Source organism: Paralichthys olivaceus, chromosome 21 (assembly GCF_024713975.1).
Source record: "Paralichthys olivaceus isolate ysfri-2021 chromosome 21, ASM2471397v2, whole genome shotgun sequence".
NCBI classification, from domain to species: Eukaryota; Metazoa; Chordata; class Actinopteri; order Pleuronectiformes; family Paralichthyidae; genus Paralichthys; species Paralichthys olivaceus.
Window position 1 is genome coordinate 8,888,092 of NC_091113.1, and position 16,816 is coordinate 8,904,907.

General features: G+C 40.5%; 3 protein-coding genes across 3 annotated transcripts; 2 read left to right on the forward strand and 1 right to left on the reverse strand.

The window, feature by feature from the left end:
- Positions 1-841: 841 nt before the first annotated feature.
- Positions 842-3,866, forward strand: gch2 (GTP cyclohydrolase 2). The gene is made up of 6 exons (XM_020108810.2): positions 842-1,179; positions 1,790-1,899; positions 2,149-2,204; positions 2,693-2,724; positions 2,861-2,945; positions 3,105-3,866. The coding sequence occupies exons 1-6, from the start codon at positions 927-929 to the stop codon at positions 3,232-3,234; spliced, it is 666 nt and encodes a 221-aa protein (XP_019964369.1). The 5' UTR covers positions 842-926; the 3' UTR covers positions 3,235-3,866.
- Positions 3,867-5,121: 1,255 nt separating this feature from the next.
- Positions 5,122-7,808, reverse strand: cript (cysteine-rich PDZ-binding protein). Its single transcript, XM_020108811.2, has 5 exons — positions 7,649-7,808; positions 7,384-7,449; positions 6,569-6,623; positions 6,377-6,480; positions 5,122-5,593 (listed from the first exon to the last, which is right to left on the reverse strand). The coding sequence occupies exons 1-5, from the start codon at positions 7,662-7,664 to the stop codon at positions 5,529-5,531; spliced, it is 306 nt and encodes a 101-aa protein (XP_019964370.1). The 5' UTR covers positions 7,665-7,808; the 3' UTR covers positions 5,122-5,528.
- Positions 7,809-8,446: 638 nt separating this feature from the next.
- On the forward strand, positions 8,447-10,737 carry pigf (phosphatidylinositol glycan anchor biosynthesis, class F). Its single transcript, XM_020108813.2, has 5 exons — positions 8,447-8,822; positions 9,453-9,544; positions 9,767-9,883; positions 10,005-10,113; positions 10,407-10,737. Exons 1-5 carry the CDS (start codon positions 8,595-8,597, stop codon positions 10,518-10,520), a joined length of 660 nt encoding a protein of 219 aa, XP_019964372.1. The 5' UTR covers positions 8,447-8,594; the 3' UTR covers positions 10,521-10,737.
- The last annotated feature ends 6,079 nt before the right edge of the window (positions 10,738-16,816 follow it).

Consider the following 16,816-nt stretch of genomic DNA (forward strand, 5'->3'; position numbering starts at 1 on the left):
ATCTATCTATCTATCTATCTATCTATCTTTCTATCTATCTATCTGTCTGTCTGTCTGTCTGTCTGTCTGTCTGTCTGTTTGTCTGTCTGTCTGTCTCTCGGTCTATCTATCTATCTGTCTGTCTGTCTGTCTGTCCGTCTGTCCAACCCAAACTCCAGTGACCCTGGTGACTCACACAATACACAAGTATCAACACATTCACTCAGGGGACCCAAAGAGCCCCTCGCATGTGTTTCAGGGGGATTCAGCAACCTGTGTCTTTGATATGATAAACCTCAGGTACAGACAGATCTGGGAGTTTCACGTTTGTCATACTTTGTTCTGAGGAGAAAGTAATTTGCTTGTTTTGTTCATATGAGGATAAAAACAATGACACGCCAACCTGGAGGGCTCGCTTTAAACAGCTGAGCTGCATTTGACCTTTACGAAAAACAAAGGCCAATAAGATAACACAACAGCAATACACACACAGATGTGCATTTCTATCTATCTAATCTAATCTAATCTATGCACCACTGTACATGGGGGTTCAGTGGATCAACAGATCATGAGTCTAATGGGCCTGACTGCACGGACACAGTTCCTGTCCCACGTGGAGTCTGCTGATGTTGGGATGATGAGAGAGAGTTTTGTCTGGTTTCCAGTGGAGGAGTCAGAACGAATGGATGAGAGATGAGAGGGACGCGGAGAGAATCGGTTGCACGGTGCGCCTGGTTTCGGTGGAGGTGCTCCGTGTTGACATTTAACTCCGCTGACGAAACCCGGGCTCTTGACGTAGGTGGCACTCTGGCAAATGGGAAACGGATGCGCACGCCTCAGCCGGTTTGAGGCTTTATAAAGACAGGGAGCACCGGAGACGGGATCACTCAACCCCAGGGGAACCTGCACTCATTCCTCCATCCTCCACTTCTCATCCAAGCGCTACAATGAACGGACACTGCAACGGCAACGTCATCGATGCCATGGAGCGCATGAAGTCCTCCATCGTGCTCTGCAAGCACGAGACGTCCCGCAAGGACTCCGAGGACAAGTCCCGGTTACCGGCGCTGGAGGCCGCCTACACCAGCATCCTGCAGGAGCTCGGCGAGGACACGGACCGTCAGGGGCTGCTGCGCACGCCGCTGCGCGCCGCCAAGGCCATGCAGTTCCTCACCAAGGGCTACCATGAGACCATCGACGGTGAGAGCACTTTCCCATGTTCATTATGATGTGAAACGATCACTAATAACAAGACGAAATAAAACCCACTGTGGGAGAGAATTACAGCACAGAGAGGGATCCTCAAACACAGAGAGAAGATCGAGAGAATTCAAGTCAGGAGCAGTTTTAAACAGTTTTCAAGCAAAACAAAAGTGATTCAAAAGTGGTAAAACTGAAACCTATATGGTACTGCGTAAAATGATTAAAATAAATATATAATTAAAAAACCTCGTCAATCTGGTTTTAAAAACTTCAACGAATGGAGATAAGTTAGGGTTTTAATTAAGTCCACTTTTAAAGACTGTAGTTTCAAGTAATGATGCTGCATTGACTTTGTACTGGGGTGTAAATGTTTATTGGGTGAGCTGCATGTTTGTCAGAGCTACTGTCTGTAATTAGATTCTTCAATCTGCTGCTGAGTTCAGAGCCGAAACAATTAGTTGATTAATTCATTAGATGGTCAGCAACTAATGATGAGCAACCAATCAGCAATCATCTTAACTATTGAGAATGTCAATATTAGACTATGAGGTTTTAAACTGAAGCTGAAGCCCAACATGAGTAAATATTTGTGTATTTGTTTCCCCAGACATCTTGAATAACGCCATATTCGATGAAGACCACGATGAGATGGTGATAGTGAAGGACATAGACGTGTTTTCACTGTGTGAGCATCACCTGGTGCCCTTCTTCGGAAAGGTAAGTGTGTGCACCTGGGCAGTGTGTGTAAGTATGTGGAGTGTGTGTATGTCTCTAAGTCTGTGCGACTGTGTAAGTAGAGTGTGTGTCTATGCATCTGTGCAGTGTGTGTAGGTCTGTGTACTGTCTGTACATCTGTGTACTCTGTTTCTGCGTGTAAGTTTGTAGTGTGTGTCTGTCTGTGTATCTGTGCTGTGTAGTGTGTGTCTGAGTTAGTCTGTGTGTAACTCTTGCTGTATTTCCCTCCAGGTTCACATTGGGTATATCCCCAACAAAAAAGTGGTGGGACTGAGCAAACTGGCAAGGTAACACAGCACAACACACACACACACACACACACACACACATTTGATTCTGGTGTTAGTGCCAAGTGGCTGCGTTCTTCTGTTATCTCAATGCATTGACCTGGAGGCTTAGGGTCTAAGCCCACTGGCCGTAATCTAGTCCCCTCACCGAGCACACTCACAGACACAAGTCTAAACTCTCCTCTCTCGAGCCATGAGAAAATCGCTGCAGACCTGTGGGAATCACCCGTTATTATCACAGCCTGTCTCCATCTCTGTCTTCCCTAAAATATCGCACCTCTCTGAACACACAAACCCAGAATAACAGTAACAGAGACACTGTTTGTTCTGGATAAACTGTTGAATCTCGCTCGACAGATTCAGACAATTCAATCAGATGAAACTTTCATAGATGAAGGGGTCAGGGACTGATGCCAGAGTTAATCAACAGCTTCATATTTATTTCACCTAATGTGCAATCAATCTTGTCTTTGCTTTGATTTCTGCAGGATTGTGGAGATCTTTAGTCGCAGGCTTCAGGGTAAGCAATGAAAGAAATTGTGCTATACTTCAATAGTCTCAGCATTTGACAGAAGCACTTCTCTCTCTACTGTATAATTTGAGAGTAATCTGGTATCATCATATTAACACGAGTCCTTTTATTTTGTTTCTTTCAGTTCAAGAGCGTTTGACCAAGCAGATAGCCATGGGAATATCTGAGGCTCTGCAGCCAAAAGGCGTAGCTGTGGTTATTGAAGCATCGTAAGTACTTATACACACACACACACACACACACACACACACATTGCCCCTATTAAAACCCCATCGATGTCTGATCTGGATCAGCAGCAACATTTAGGAGTTCTTACCTGAACCCTAACCCTAACCTGAGCCATGTGTGCATGTGTGTGTTTTTAACAGGCACATGTGTATGGTCATGCGAGGCGTCCAGAAGATGAACAGCCGCACAGTGACGAGCACCATGCTGGGAGTTTACCTCGACGACCCCAAAACCCGGGAAGAGTTCTTGACCCTTTCACAGCAGACCTAACAGATGTCACACACCACTGACTCTCACGCCCTGGTAGATAGCATCACACGGAAAAACCTCCGGAGCGACACCGAATCCGCATCTGACTCTATTTTGATAAAATGACCAAAACCAAAAGCAGGAAACGTAGCGCTGCTTTTTCGATGCAGGATTCGAGCTAACTCTGGATCTCAACCACTCAACACTAAAGCCTGAATGATTTCACTTCCAACTGCGGAAATTTACAATTTGAAAATCACTGTGAACAGTAAATGAAGTTCTGCAGTCTTGGTGCCTTTGCTAGATATTTGAGTCTTACATGGCAATTGTTTTTATAACTCTTGAGTGAAATGTTGTAATGTGACAATACTTCATATTTTTATTTCCAGATGGGAAATTCTTTGGTGCTTTTGCAAAGAGATACATTTCCATTCTTTATTATTGTATTTAAAATCAACCAAATATTTGAATATTTAACAATCTGTGTCCATTCTTCACAAAATTATGAAGTCTTTGTAATTTATGACAATTTCTTTTAGACATCTGTAATCCGAGTGATTAAATGATGTACTGAGTAAATTTTGCTGTTATTCATGACGACTGTAGCAGGGATTTGGAAGATTCTTTGCTGTAATAAAATGATAGAAACATCATCATGAAAATTGTTCCCCTGCCGATTTTGAGCATCAAGTGTGTGAACTTCAACAAGATTAAGATTCTACAGTTACATGCTAATGGTTATTATGGGCTGCACATAGGATTTGAGTTCAATGCTAACAAGCTAACGTTAAACCATGTTCACCACCTCATCTGGCATTTTACCATAAACAATTGCTAACAAGAATAGCGCTCAGTAGAGCACATATCTCCACCAAGGCCCAACAGTCCCCTAAAATTAAATCGGGCTGCACAAACTTCCACACTCATAAATATAAGTCTATTAAACATGATTTTTTTACACACAAAATTAAAGGAAGTCAAAAAACCCTGATGGTGATTATATTCTGGTACATGTCTCATCCTCGGACTGCATGAGTTTTATCTGAATTAAAACTAATGATCTACCTTGGGTCATGTTCCACCCCTTCACACAATTTTATGCAAAGCTTTGCAGCAGTTTTTGCAGAATCCTGCTAACTAATAAACAATAAAGGCCCAATAATCTCCCATAAAACCACATTCAAATTCCGCCGATCACTAGATGTCTTTCATCAACAACCATGCACAATTATCGGAGAAATCTATGAAAATGTAAAAAAAATGCCTGATCTGGATCTGATTCAAGATTTAATGGGCTCATCTTCCAATACTCAGTAAAATTTCATGGGAATAATTTGATTTGTTTGTGTGTAATCCTGCTATTAAACAAACAAAGATGAAAAGACAACCTCCTTGGTGCGGGTAATAGAGTTATATTCTAGAAATACTTTATATAACCAGATATAGTTATAGTCAATTGTGAACAAAGGAGCTATTTTATTTTAGATCACAACAGCTTTTTTCGTTAAGTACATTTATTAGATCCAAACGTTACTTTCAATAAGCTAAACTAGCTGAAGCCTGTTGCTTTTTTGTGCTGTGGAACAACAGCATGAATCAATATAATATAGACTATAAAAACAAGTGTGTACACACATGGTTGAAGGCCTGAGGGTGAGCAGGGCCTTTAAATGTCAAATGCGGGGCTTGTCATAAGACAGCCTATGAACTATAACCTCTGACAGATGTGGAGAGTAGGAGGGGGGTCACACCTGATAGTGCAGCATGCAGTTTCTAAATGTGATTATGTCAGAATAAACTGATTATTACAAGCGTACAGGACAGATATGGATATGTTGTGCGTAAGAGGCTAAAATTAATCCCTTGATTGCTTCAGGCAAAGATACAAAATATCCCTGACAGATGACGTCCTCATACTGAATGCTTTAATTCACTCAAAAAAGTGCAACACAGAACAAATTACATAAAAAATGAATTGTTAAAAAAAAAAAAAATTATTTCACTTAAAATACACAAAAAAACAAATAAGAAGCCGTGGCTCAAGAAACAGGTAATAAATGGTGATGTGTTTGGAGAAGACAGGGCTACCCTGTGTATGGCCACTGAATTAGTTCCAGTAGCTTGATTGAGTATTATACAATAAGAGGATACAAAATCCAAATGATTCTCTTTCACTGAGGTGGGGAGAATAACAGTAAAGATTTATGACAGGGATCTATGGAAAAATAATGAAAATGAATCAAGATGACAAACACCTCCATCTCATCCTCACATCCGTTGTTCACTTGTAGAACACTTCTCTTCTCAGCACGCTGTCACACAGACGTCTGTTTGTAGTTCTTGGTGTCCAAAACCTTTTTTCCGCACATCGCGCAGATTCCTGGAGAGAAAAGGGAGCAAATAGAGATTAAAGAAGTATATAATATATACCCAGAAAGATGCATTGATATCATGACATGGAAATAAAAACTATATGTATGTAAGAATGAAGTCCCTTTTAGTAATATGTTTAACCTGCCGTATCTGTTTTGGTCACTTGGGGGCAGTGGAAACAAGCCATGACAACAATAACGTGTTTACATATCCAACAGACACAAAGGAACAGCAACATTTACATGGGGTTAGTTTTGGGGTCCAAGTGCAGTGCATTATGGTCAAATTCTACTTCTACAAACATGATTGAGTTCAAATTGCATCCCAGTGTTTTAGATTAGTCAAATAAATAATATTGAATAATGTGAATATAAATAAAAACTCTCTGCATATCTGCATAAAGAGGGTAATTAAGAAGACGTGTTATTTTAAGTTTAACCAACCCTTAATGCTCAGTTTTCCTGAGGGGAAGACAAGAATATTTTCAGATTCTAAAGTGTCAGTCAATCAGCTTGTCTCTGCTCCACTAGCCTAAGTTAGATCTAATTGCGTTCCAAAGCTAAAAAATCCCAAACATATTAGAAAGGTTTCCTCTCCACTTTCTTCATTAACCTGGCCTCTACAACTATATGGAACAATAGCATCTTGTTTTTTATTCAACTCCATCAGTCTATCATTCTGTGTTAGAGGAGGACAAAAAGAAACCTCTCAACAGGAAAATACACAAGTGGAACAAAAAACTCATCAGGATTTCAGCTCAGTAAGGAGTCCAGTGAGAGTGAGTTTATACCTTTCTTGTACGCACAGCCCTGGCAGTAGTGTGATCCAGACTGATGAACTGAGCTCTTGCAGATCCTGCAGGTAGTGAAGCCTCCCTTGCTGTAAGGATCAAACCTGAGAGGGAGATACATTTTCACCCTGTTAGCAGCACAGCTCTCATCCTACTTTTGTTTGAATAAAGTCAGTCTTTATCAAGCCTTACCTGGCCTTCTTAGAAGTCAGCATCTTGTTTTCATTGAGCTTACGCCCACCACTCTCTGAGTGAAGAAAGCAGAAAGAACCCCATTAAACAATATCAACTAAATTATAATAATTAAAAGAGAGGGTCAAACTTGGGTTTATTTTTGTGTCATCATTAGAAGTTCTGAAGGAAGCAAATATTGATGTTGATCGGTGATATCATTGAATACTGAATGTGTGCATAAAGTCATTGTCAGTCGAGCAAGATGTAGTACAAGATGACCTTTTGTCCTTTATTTGTATACCTTAGGTAATAAGATGAACAACACTGAAACTTAAAGGTCCAGTGTGTAAGATTTAGGTGAAAGGGAACTATTGGCAGAAATTTAATGTAGAATAATCCTCGTGATGTTTTCACTAGTTTGTTTCATCTAAATTGTATGAATTGTTGTTTTTCTTTACCCTAGAAAAGGCCCTTTATATTTAAATACTTTATATTTACATCGAGGGGGTCCTATCTACGGAGACTGCCATGTTTTTTACATTAGTCCAGACTGGATAAACTGAACACATTTTGAGTTTTTATGATGACTGAAGGCTACCACAGTTTTGTTTTTTCAGCTGCAACATGAAACTTCAACACTAGATATCACAAAATTCCACACACTGTACCTTTAAACTATCTGTTTAGAAAAGGTACATAAAGGTACATTTCTTTCTTATGCACGACAACAATAACAATAGGGGCTTTCCCTTTATGTAACAGCTTTACGCCACAGTTCAGCGAACCAGAGTTATTCACAAGTCATTTCACATAGATGAAGGATTTAAGATCACCTGTTGTATTCCGAGCTCCATCCTTCCAGGTGTCAGGGGTGATGACCTTACCAAGCTTCTTCTCGCCTGAAACAACAGGGAACACACAGACAACAGATGAATATCACACACAGTTGAACAACATAAACAAACGTATTAAAGGAATAACGTTTACGAGCAGGTGAAGTCCCACAACGTTAGCTAACGAATAACCTCAAGCCTTCGTCAACAGCAGTAAATAGGTTCAGATTTGAGGTAGAGACTATCTCGATGTTTTCATACGTACACTTTTCACAAACCATCTTTTGCCTTTGTTCGTTATAACGGAGGGTTTTTTCGACGGTCGGTCAAATGAAACCAAAGTGTTAGCTAACTATTAGCTTGTTTGGTGGCTGTTTGTAAACTTCCGGTCTGCATTTCGTCCTCGCTCGGATTCGCAGCACATTGATTGGTCAATACTATGACGACGTCAAATTTCATTCGCTGGCTGTGCTGTCCGTCACAGAGGGTCATGGTAAAACGTCACAGGCCTTCTGTGATTGGTCAGCTACAAAATACTACTTCCTGTTTGCTGTAGACTAGTATTTTATTTCTTCAAAATACAAGTACCCTGATGGTGATTATATTCTTGTACATGTCTCATACTTGGACTTCATGAATTCTATTTATTCAATAATCAAATTGACACCAAACCATATTGTCTTTCCAAAAGACTAAACGAGGTCAATACAATCTCATAGCAGGCAGACACTTGAGCTTTAACCTGTTGTGTTTTATTAATGAGTTGATCAACAGAATTTATCAGCAAATACTTTGATTAGATTTTTTCTCATATTCAATTTGTTTTTGTGGATTTGTTGCTGTTTTTTTTAGAATCATGTAATCGTGAATTAAACAGCTTTTCTGTTTTGGACTGTTGATTAAAAAAAACATATAGTGAATCGGTTACAAACTTTCCTTCATTTAAAAAAAAGATTAGTTAATAGCTCGCTAAATAATGCAATTAATTCAAAACTATTCAAAATTATTTTTCTCGAGAGAATTTCAACCTAACATTGAACTCTTATTCTGAAGTCTACGCGGAAGTCACTGTTGTTCCGTGTTTACGGAAGTTACGTCCTTTAATCCATGCACTCAACTTCCTCCTCGCGTCCGCCGCTAAACGAACATTTTAAAAACATTGTATGTAGATATTTGTAGTAGTCTGATCACTGACTGGCAAAGTCACCGTCATGTGGGACCATGAAATCAGATCCATGGCGTCCGCTCACGCCATCATCGCCGCCGCGGTGTTCATGGCCACCGTGCTCCCTGCGGTGCTGGTGCAGGGCTTCTCGGTGTACGGGACCCACCTGCTGTGGATCTACTCGGTGTCCGCTGCGGTGACCGCGGTCAATGTCGCCGTCTTCTGGCTGCTCGGTATCTCACCGCCCACCAAGAGGCACACGCTGGGATACAAGGTGACTGACTGACCGCTGGGTGTGTGGAGCTGGTAGAAGTGATCATTTATTATCGTGTATTGATCAATTAGATGGGTTAAAGTTGATATTCGCTGTTTTTGACAGTCGAGTGAACGATTAAAACAGATCGAGTGATCGTTTTCAACTAGTTTGATGCTTTTGATACTCACCTGTTACAGTTGGACTATAATCAAAAGTCAACTCTACATAGTTGTAGCAGTCATTTGCAATAAACCATTAATGTCATGATTAATAATGTGATCCTTTAAAGCAACAATATGTAACCTTTACTGAGTGACAGCGCCCCCTGCAGCCGACGGTCTGAGAAATAAAGTAGTTTAGAGTAGAGAAAAAACAAAATCAATGTCCCACTTAATGAACTGATTCACAACTGAATGGTGGATATCACCCATGATCCCCTGCTTCCCAAACCAGAAAGAGCTCCTGCCATAACACATACACCAAACTCTGCTGAGAATTCTTCATATTTTAGGGTTAGGGTTAGTGGTAAAGAGTAATATTGAAAGATTTGAATTACTGCTTGCGCCAAATGTCTTTCATTCATAATTTATTTGTGTAAAAGTGACTAACTTTTGTTTTGTTGAACTTTCTTCGCCTCCTTCTCTGCAGCTCTCGAGGTTGTTTCGTTCCTGTGTTTACTTCTTCCTGTCGTGCCTGTTCTTTCACGCGGTGGTGGTTCTTTACGGAGCTCCGCTGATTGAGTGAGTACACGGTGACATTCGTGCACCACACTACAGCTGTTAATGTTTGGTTCACTTACTTTTTGCAAACTACATATTCACACATTTTAATAATTGCTGTTGTCTATTTTTTTGTTCTATGGACACTTGTTTAGCCACCTCTACATGTTTGCATGTTTAAAACTCTATGGGTTTAAACAGGGATTTGATTGGTGCTCTGAACCTCTAATTCATGTTTTCCAGATCCGCCTTGGAGACGTTCTCCCTCGCTGTGCTGCTGACCTCTCTAACCACATTAAGGTGTCTCTGTGTCCTTGGGCCCAATGTGCAGGCCTGGATCCGTGTTTTCAGTCGCCATGGGTAAGCGTCTAAATCTTGTTTTTCGTTTCTCCCTGTTCCCTCTGTCATATGTTTCATGTATTTATCTCATGTAACTGAATTGAATGTAACTGACCTTGCTTTGCTCTGTCTCCGTCTCCAGTGCGTTGTCAGTGTGGGACACCTGTCTACAGATTACAGTCGTCTGCACGGTGGTAGGAGCCTGGGTGGGAGCGTTCCCTATACCTCTGGACTGGGACCGGCCGTGGCAGGTCAGCTCATGTCAGAAATCCTCTCATAAACAAAATGAACACAGTGGGATCTTTGTCCTTGTGTTAGGCATCATGCAAGAACATTTTTTGGATTTAGTTTGTCAAGGGTTTCAAATGTTCTATTGTGGATTTCATTATTTTACCAAAAATACGAAAGTTGTCTGCAAAATGACCGGAGGAAATTGCAAATTAGAGTCAGATATTTGGAGAATAAGTCAAGCGATGATTCAGCATTTGGTCACTATTAATGGCTGTGAACGATCAGACTCACCTTCTTCCTCTGCTTCCTGCAGGTCTGGCCCGTTTCCTGCAGTCTGGGCGCCACGATTGGTTTCCTGACCGGGCTCATCGCTGCCCCTGCGTGGATCCACTATCACCGCAAACAGCTCACGTACAAGTGCAAGTGATTTAGAACGGACACATGTTTAAATGTGACGACGAGGATGTTTTATGTGTTCCAGCTGAAGTCCTTGAACTTTTTACTTATTTATTGGGAACGCTCACTCTGTTTGCGGCCTGTGAGAAAGATGGTTTTTCTAGCAACATGGGGACATGATTATTTGTACTCGTGAAGGTTGAATCTGCCCCTGAACATTTTTGACAAGAAATAAAATGTTAATCCTTTCACAGTGTGAAGCGTCTTAGTTGAAATTCCCTCAGTTGCAGGGATTTGAATCTAAACATGCTTAAACCTGTAGGTGGTGCTGTTGAATTACTGCCTGTAGAATTGTGTGTGTGAGTGTGTGTGTGTTTTATTTGACGGCACGACAGAGAAGAAATTGAGTCTCACTCTCATTTGCAAAGTAATACAAAGTAATCAGTATCAATGTAGGAGGCATGAATGGAAGTTCGACAAAGTTTAAACTTGCTGCAAAGTGTACCGCACACACACACACACACACACCACACACACACACACACACACACACACACACACACACACACACACACACACACACACACACACGTACACACTGTTCTGCACCTGAAGCTTACTACTGATGAATACTGTTCCTTTTTAAACGGCCATTAATCTTGCTCCGACTCTATTCCAAAGCCCTCCTCCCTCTCTCATTCTCATTCCACCTTGTTCACCTCCTTAGGCAGCCATATTGATTAAGTCTTTTTCCTCCTTCCTCTTCAAATGATCTTTCTTTAATGAGGGATGTTGTTTTGTGGGCGGCGTGGACACTTGTGAGACACGACAACTGTATACCTGTCCAAATACTTCCCTTCTGCAATGTGTGAAATTTTCTGTTGGGTATTGGTGGGATTTGCCAGGTAGTTTCATCACACAGCAAAGGGGCAGAGTGTGTGTTTGAACTCTTACGTAAGGTTGTTGCCAGGGAAAGGAGACCGAAAGAGAAAAATAGTGTGAAGGAAAAAAGCCATTTCTTTGAAAACACATAGAAAAGAGAAGCCCTTAAAGTAGCTTGCACTTATAACACCAATCAGCACACCCCTCACGCCTCAAACTCACCTTACCTAAGGCTCTCCATGACCCCTTTTTTTTATTTCCGATTGGTTATTACATGTTGAGAGTGGAGTAAGTGGCGAGCAGCGACCCTCACTGAGCGAAGGGCTGTGAGTCGATTTCACCCTGATCCCAGCTCAAATCACACCCTGATTTCACTTGAGGCCTCTTGTGAAATTTGAGTGCGTATTTTTAGCCGAGGCGTGATGATTCATATGGTGCACGTACGCGCCACGCCTGGTGATTCTCGAGTGTCTCCTTTTGTCCTCGCCATGTGGTTTTTCGATGCTTTGTTCGTGCCCGGGCCCACTTGGGGTCGTTTAATCTGCGAGACGAGCACAGTGGCCATTTGTTCACACACAAAAGCTCCTGCCTCACGAATGGTTCCCCTCATTCAATCTCAGAGAACTTTATTTATTCATTATTTGTTCTCAGGCTGTGCTCTTGTGGCAGGGCCATTGTAAGCCAAGGTGATTTGTCACTCCCCCTCCCCTCCTCTCTGCCCACCCCCCTCAGTCTTTCCTGCAAGGCGGTTATAAGAGCATTTTGTATTTGCTATTTGCAGAGCTGTCATGTTTCTGCATTGTTCCTACGAGGAGGGACAAACAGACGTAGATATACACTCAATTAAGAGGCCCACTCTGCGGTCGATGGCGTCACCCATTATCTGTACCATGTGAAAAAATTGCTGTGGCTGTGGAGAACAGTGAATTAAGACTGAAACGCTGCAGTTGTGTGCAGCCTTTTAGCCTCCTTTAGGTTACTTTGGTTTGGCAGCCTGCAAATTGAATACAGGATTCATGTTTTCAGCTGCAGCATGGTACACTGTATTCTATCACGTCAGCACATGCAGTAGAACGACTACCCCAGCGAGAAGACAAGAGAATAAAACAAAACAAGATGAAGAGCTGTGTATTTAATCTCTGTGCTTCATGGTAAACAAACCACACCGACAAAGCATTGTAATAGATTTAGTTTTGCCTGTAGCAGCCAGAATCTGACACCGAATAAATGAGTTTTCATCTAGAGCCCTCGTTTTAAATTTGAAATATGGCATTTAGACTCTAACCTCATCCCACCAAAACAAAGGACTAAGATGAGGAAACTAAAAAGGTTTTGTAACAAATAAAACAGAAAGAGAAGCAAGAAACGAGGCAATTGTGTGAAATAGTATGACTATTGTGACACAGAACAAAAGAAAAGCTCACACATAGAAATCAATGTCATTAATGTGCCTCCAACCCTTTGTTTTCACATTTGTTGAAGAAATACATGCCACACGTAAGGAATCAATTTTCATTCCTATTAACTTTTACCAACACTGTCACCCATTGTCTATTGTGTTGCTTGTGTCCTTGTATGTTTACACCAGAGGTCTAAAGGAACGTTTCAATCCCGTCTATATCTCGTACATATGGCAGAAGTTGACCATGACTCTGTGTGGATGGGACACTGGCCACTGTAATAGATAGTCACAGTACGCAACAAATAGTAATGTTTCAAAGATGAAGATTCTTAAAGATGGGCTCTATCATTTTCGTATGCCTCATTTTCAGTGTAAGTTGGGCTTTCATTTGTTATTTAATGTTATAAAACCAGAGTGAGACGAAATGTGCAAGATGGCAGCGTTCGTATCTAAAATATTTTGGCTTCTTTTCTGGATAGTGGAAGGAAGTGGGGACGTGATGTCCATCTTTATATGAACTCTATGGAACTAGATTTAGTTTCAATCTCTGAAAACAAACTGTTCACAATGTACCAATGAATTTGACTTTTCTAACTTTTACAGAATTTTTTCTCATGTTCTCCCAAATGGCCTTAACTTTGAACTAAAGGAGAAATAGGAAATATGTACATCACAGTGTAAAACAAGTGAAAATATTAAGCCTGGAGTAAAATAGCTTTTACTATTTTTGCAGACAGAAAATCTGAACTTCACCTATTTCCACCAGGGTTGTGTCATTTTTCTACTTTAAAACATGTCATCTTAATAATATATATTCAAACATAATAATCCCAGAATTCTGAATGTACTGGTTTTACAATGATCTGTTTCAAGCCAGGATTAGAGTGGGGGAGAAGGTGTCACAGGACTTACATTACAAGGAAGGGATTCCTTGCTGCAAAAAAAAAGGATTAAATTTTCAGTTTTTCTTCCACTAAGTCACACGTCTGTCCATGAATAACCATCTCACACTCTCACCCTCCCCCTGTTCCTCACACCCCACTCACTTCCTATGTTTTTGTCTCCCTATGCCCCAGTTTCCTGTGTTCACGCTCCCCCAGGTGTGTGCCTCATTAACAGTTGCCATTAAGTGGTAAACATGTTATTGCTGAGTTCTCATGTCTCCTTTGTCGGGGGAAGAAGAGCGACGACAAAAGGATCCATTGTTGCTCAAGTGGGCCGTCGTGATGCAAGAGGGATGGGGCGAGACAGAGAGGTAAAATTAAGGTGATGCTAAAGGATTCTTGAATGAAAAGCTGGTACAGGGTTTATTACTACATAAACAAGGTATTAGATTAGGTGCCTCTCTTGAAAGTTTAATATGTGCACATCATGATTCGTTTTTCTTCTAAGAAAAGCCACAGTGGGAGGCCGCTCAGAAAAGTAATTGAAAAAGACTGATACTGAGCAGGTGATCCATTCCTGAATTAAGTGAACACTTCAAAAACAGGTTTCACACTCTTATTTGCACGGATATCACTTTGGCTTTCAGAAGATAATTTGTCAGGTGTTTAACCACTGGTTTCCAATGTGAAGTCTTAAAAACAAACATCTATATATTTCATATCCAGACGGTGAGTCCAAGAACTGCAACATGCAAAGGAATAACAACATGATGGCCCTGAGAATATTTTATCTCAATTAGATTGATGAAAACAATTTCCGGTCTGTGCTTTTCTTTGTTCTTCACCTCGGTTTGGAGGAGGCAGGCAAACCACAGCCACACTGTCCTATTTCTACCTAATGACATTTTCTTTATTTGAAATTTGCTTTCTCCTTATTTCTTATAAATATATATGCATTTACAAAATTAAAAACTATTATTATCTCGATGAGCCAAACTAACTAATATTCATATCACAGCAGTTGGATGAAAACATGAATTTATTTGCATTAAATCTAGCTGATTTCTGACTTTTGGTCAAATTTGGATGCATTTGTCTGGAATCTTCTGCAATGTTGTAGAAAAACCTTTAACAACTTCATAAAATGTCCATTTTAATAAACTGGAGAGAGCAGATTGACTCTTTGTCAGGTACAGATGGATCAAATTTTTACCTGCAATTAATGAGAAAATGTAACGAAAGGTCCCTGACTCGACTTGATCATCAATCTCCTGTTGAAGTTTTTAAATTCATATAACTTACATGACCTGTGAGACAAGGGCCACAAGTAAATTCAGCTTTGGCTGGAAACCATGCGTGTTAGACTAAAATACAGAGTCTTAGTTTGACACTGAAAATACTATTCAGTTGTATGAACATAAAGTCCATAATCACCCTCTCTCTCTGTCATTTCAGTGATTTGCTGCAACCCTCCTCTTCCCCAACAATCTCTATAGCCTCCATATCCAGTGTCCACTCATCACATTCAGATCTAATGAAGGCAATACATTTTGCTTATTTCTTAACAGAAGTCTCCTCCTTGAGATTAGTATTCATTTTCCCAGATTGCACAAAAATCTGCAATATTTCCTTCAGAATGTGAAATTATTTATTTCCAATGCTACCATTAATTATCCATCATGAGGATTTGCTCTGTGTGTGAAGTATTGATGCTGTGACAAAGGGAGGTCCAGGTCTGACTCATACCAACAAATGAAGGTGCTATATTTTATACTCTTGTGGATATCCATTCAAATAAATTCACTTTAACACCTCTTGTTTTCAAGTGTTTTTGAGAGCCAGAGAAGCCTTTTGAAAGAAAAATTCCTGAATTTGAATCCTTTCTTTATCCATTGTGAAGTTAATGTTCCATGTGATATTGAGTGTGTTTATGTAAATAGCAGATTAACCATGTTTTAAATGCATTAAACTCAAAACCATAACTAAATACAGTGTCATCGAGCCTCAAGTGAGACAAAAGTTATGTGACAGATAAAGACTTCACTGATTCAGCATCACGCTCCGCTACTTTAAATTAAAATCATTTTCATTTTCAAAACCTGTCAAAACAATACCCATAATGCAACTTGACCGGCAACAGTTTGGGCAGAGAATTTTGTTCAAGCCTCTTTCACTTCTCACTCCACACTCACTATAGTTTCTAACTTCAGCCTCATCCATCACCAAGATTTTGGAAAGCTTTTACGGAAGCCATGAAGGGAGTTCCCTTTTCAATAAAGTAATAATATTCAACATTTTTGTGTGAAAAACTCAGTGCAGCTTAAATTAACTGCATCAGGCTCAGGTCAAGTTTGCACAGAATTCCTGACGTGCTTGGTTAGTTTCATTTCTCCCTCGTACAGGTTCTTACAGAGAATTGCCGAACAGTAGTTGTGGGTGGGCCAAATTTAAAGTCATAGGACAAGTCAAATATTTATTTTTTTGTCATTTTAGGTAGTTCATACCACACTGATGTATGTCCAAGTATTTGTTTCTGTTAGGTTTGGTAATATTTAGTTATTTGATGCTATAAAAACAAGGTGAACCGTCATAATTGATGGATGAGACCGACCCACCGTTGGTCGAGTGCATGTTTGATTCCCATATCTTGGTTCCACATTCAGATCACTATTGCACTAGGTCTCCAAATTTGATCAAAAGGGTTCCAGGATATTTTAGTGCACGTTAAAGTTGAGAAACGTCCATCTTTATATACAGTCTACAATTTCAAGCCACTCAGAAAAAAACCCCCACTAAACCAGACTGAGATGACGAGTGTCTCAGCAGCTTGATGTGAGACTGCCAACATTTCTGAGACCGCCTCCCTCCCTCTGAAGCTCAGCGAGGAGCATCTGACATCACACCAAGGCCCACACATATAAATACTGTATGAGACAGTACTTACGCCAAGTGAGCAGCAGCTATGTTCCAGACGGGTGTCTCCAACATGCTTGCTCTCTCTTGCACACACATGCTTGTTGCTTCACGACGGCAAAGCCGTTTGAAAGCTGTGAGCACAAGAAAAAAAACTATCTTTACATGTTTGCTTCTATTCTCGCATCCGTAAGAGCCGATAGAGACGCAGCAGCTCAAAACCCTATAGAGTTTCCAACATGCTTA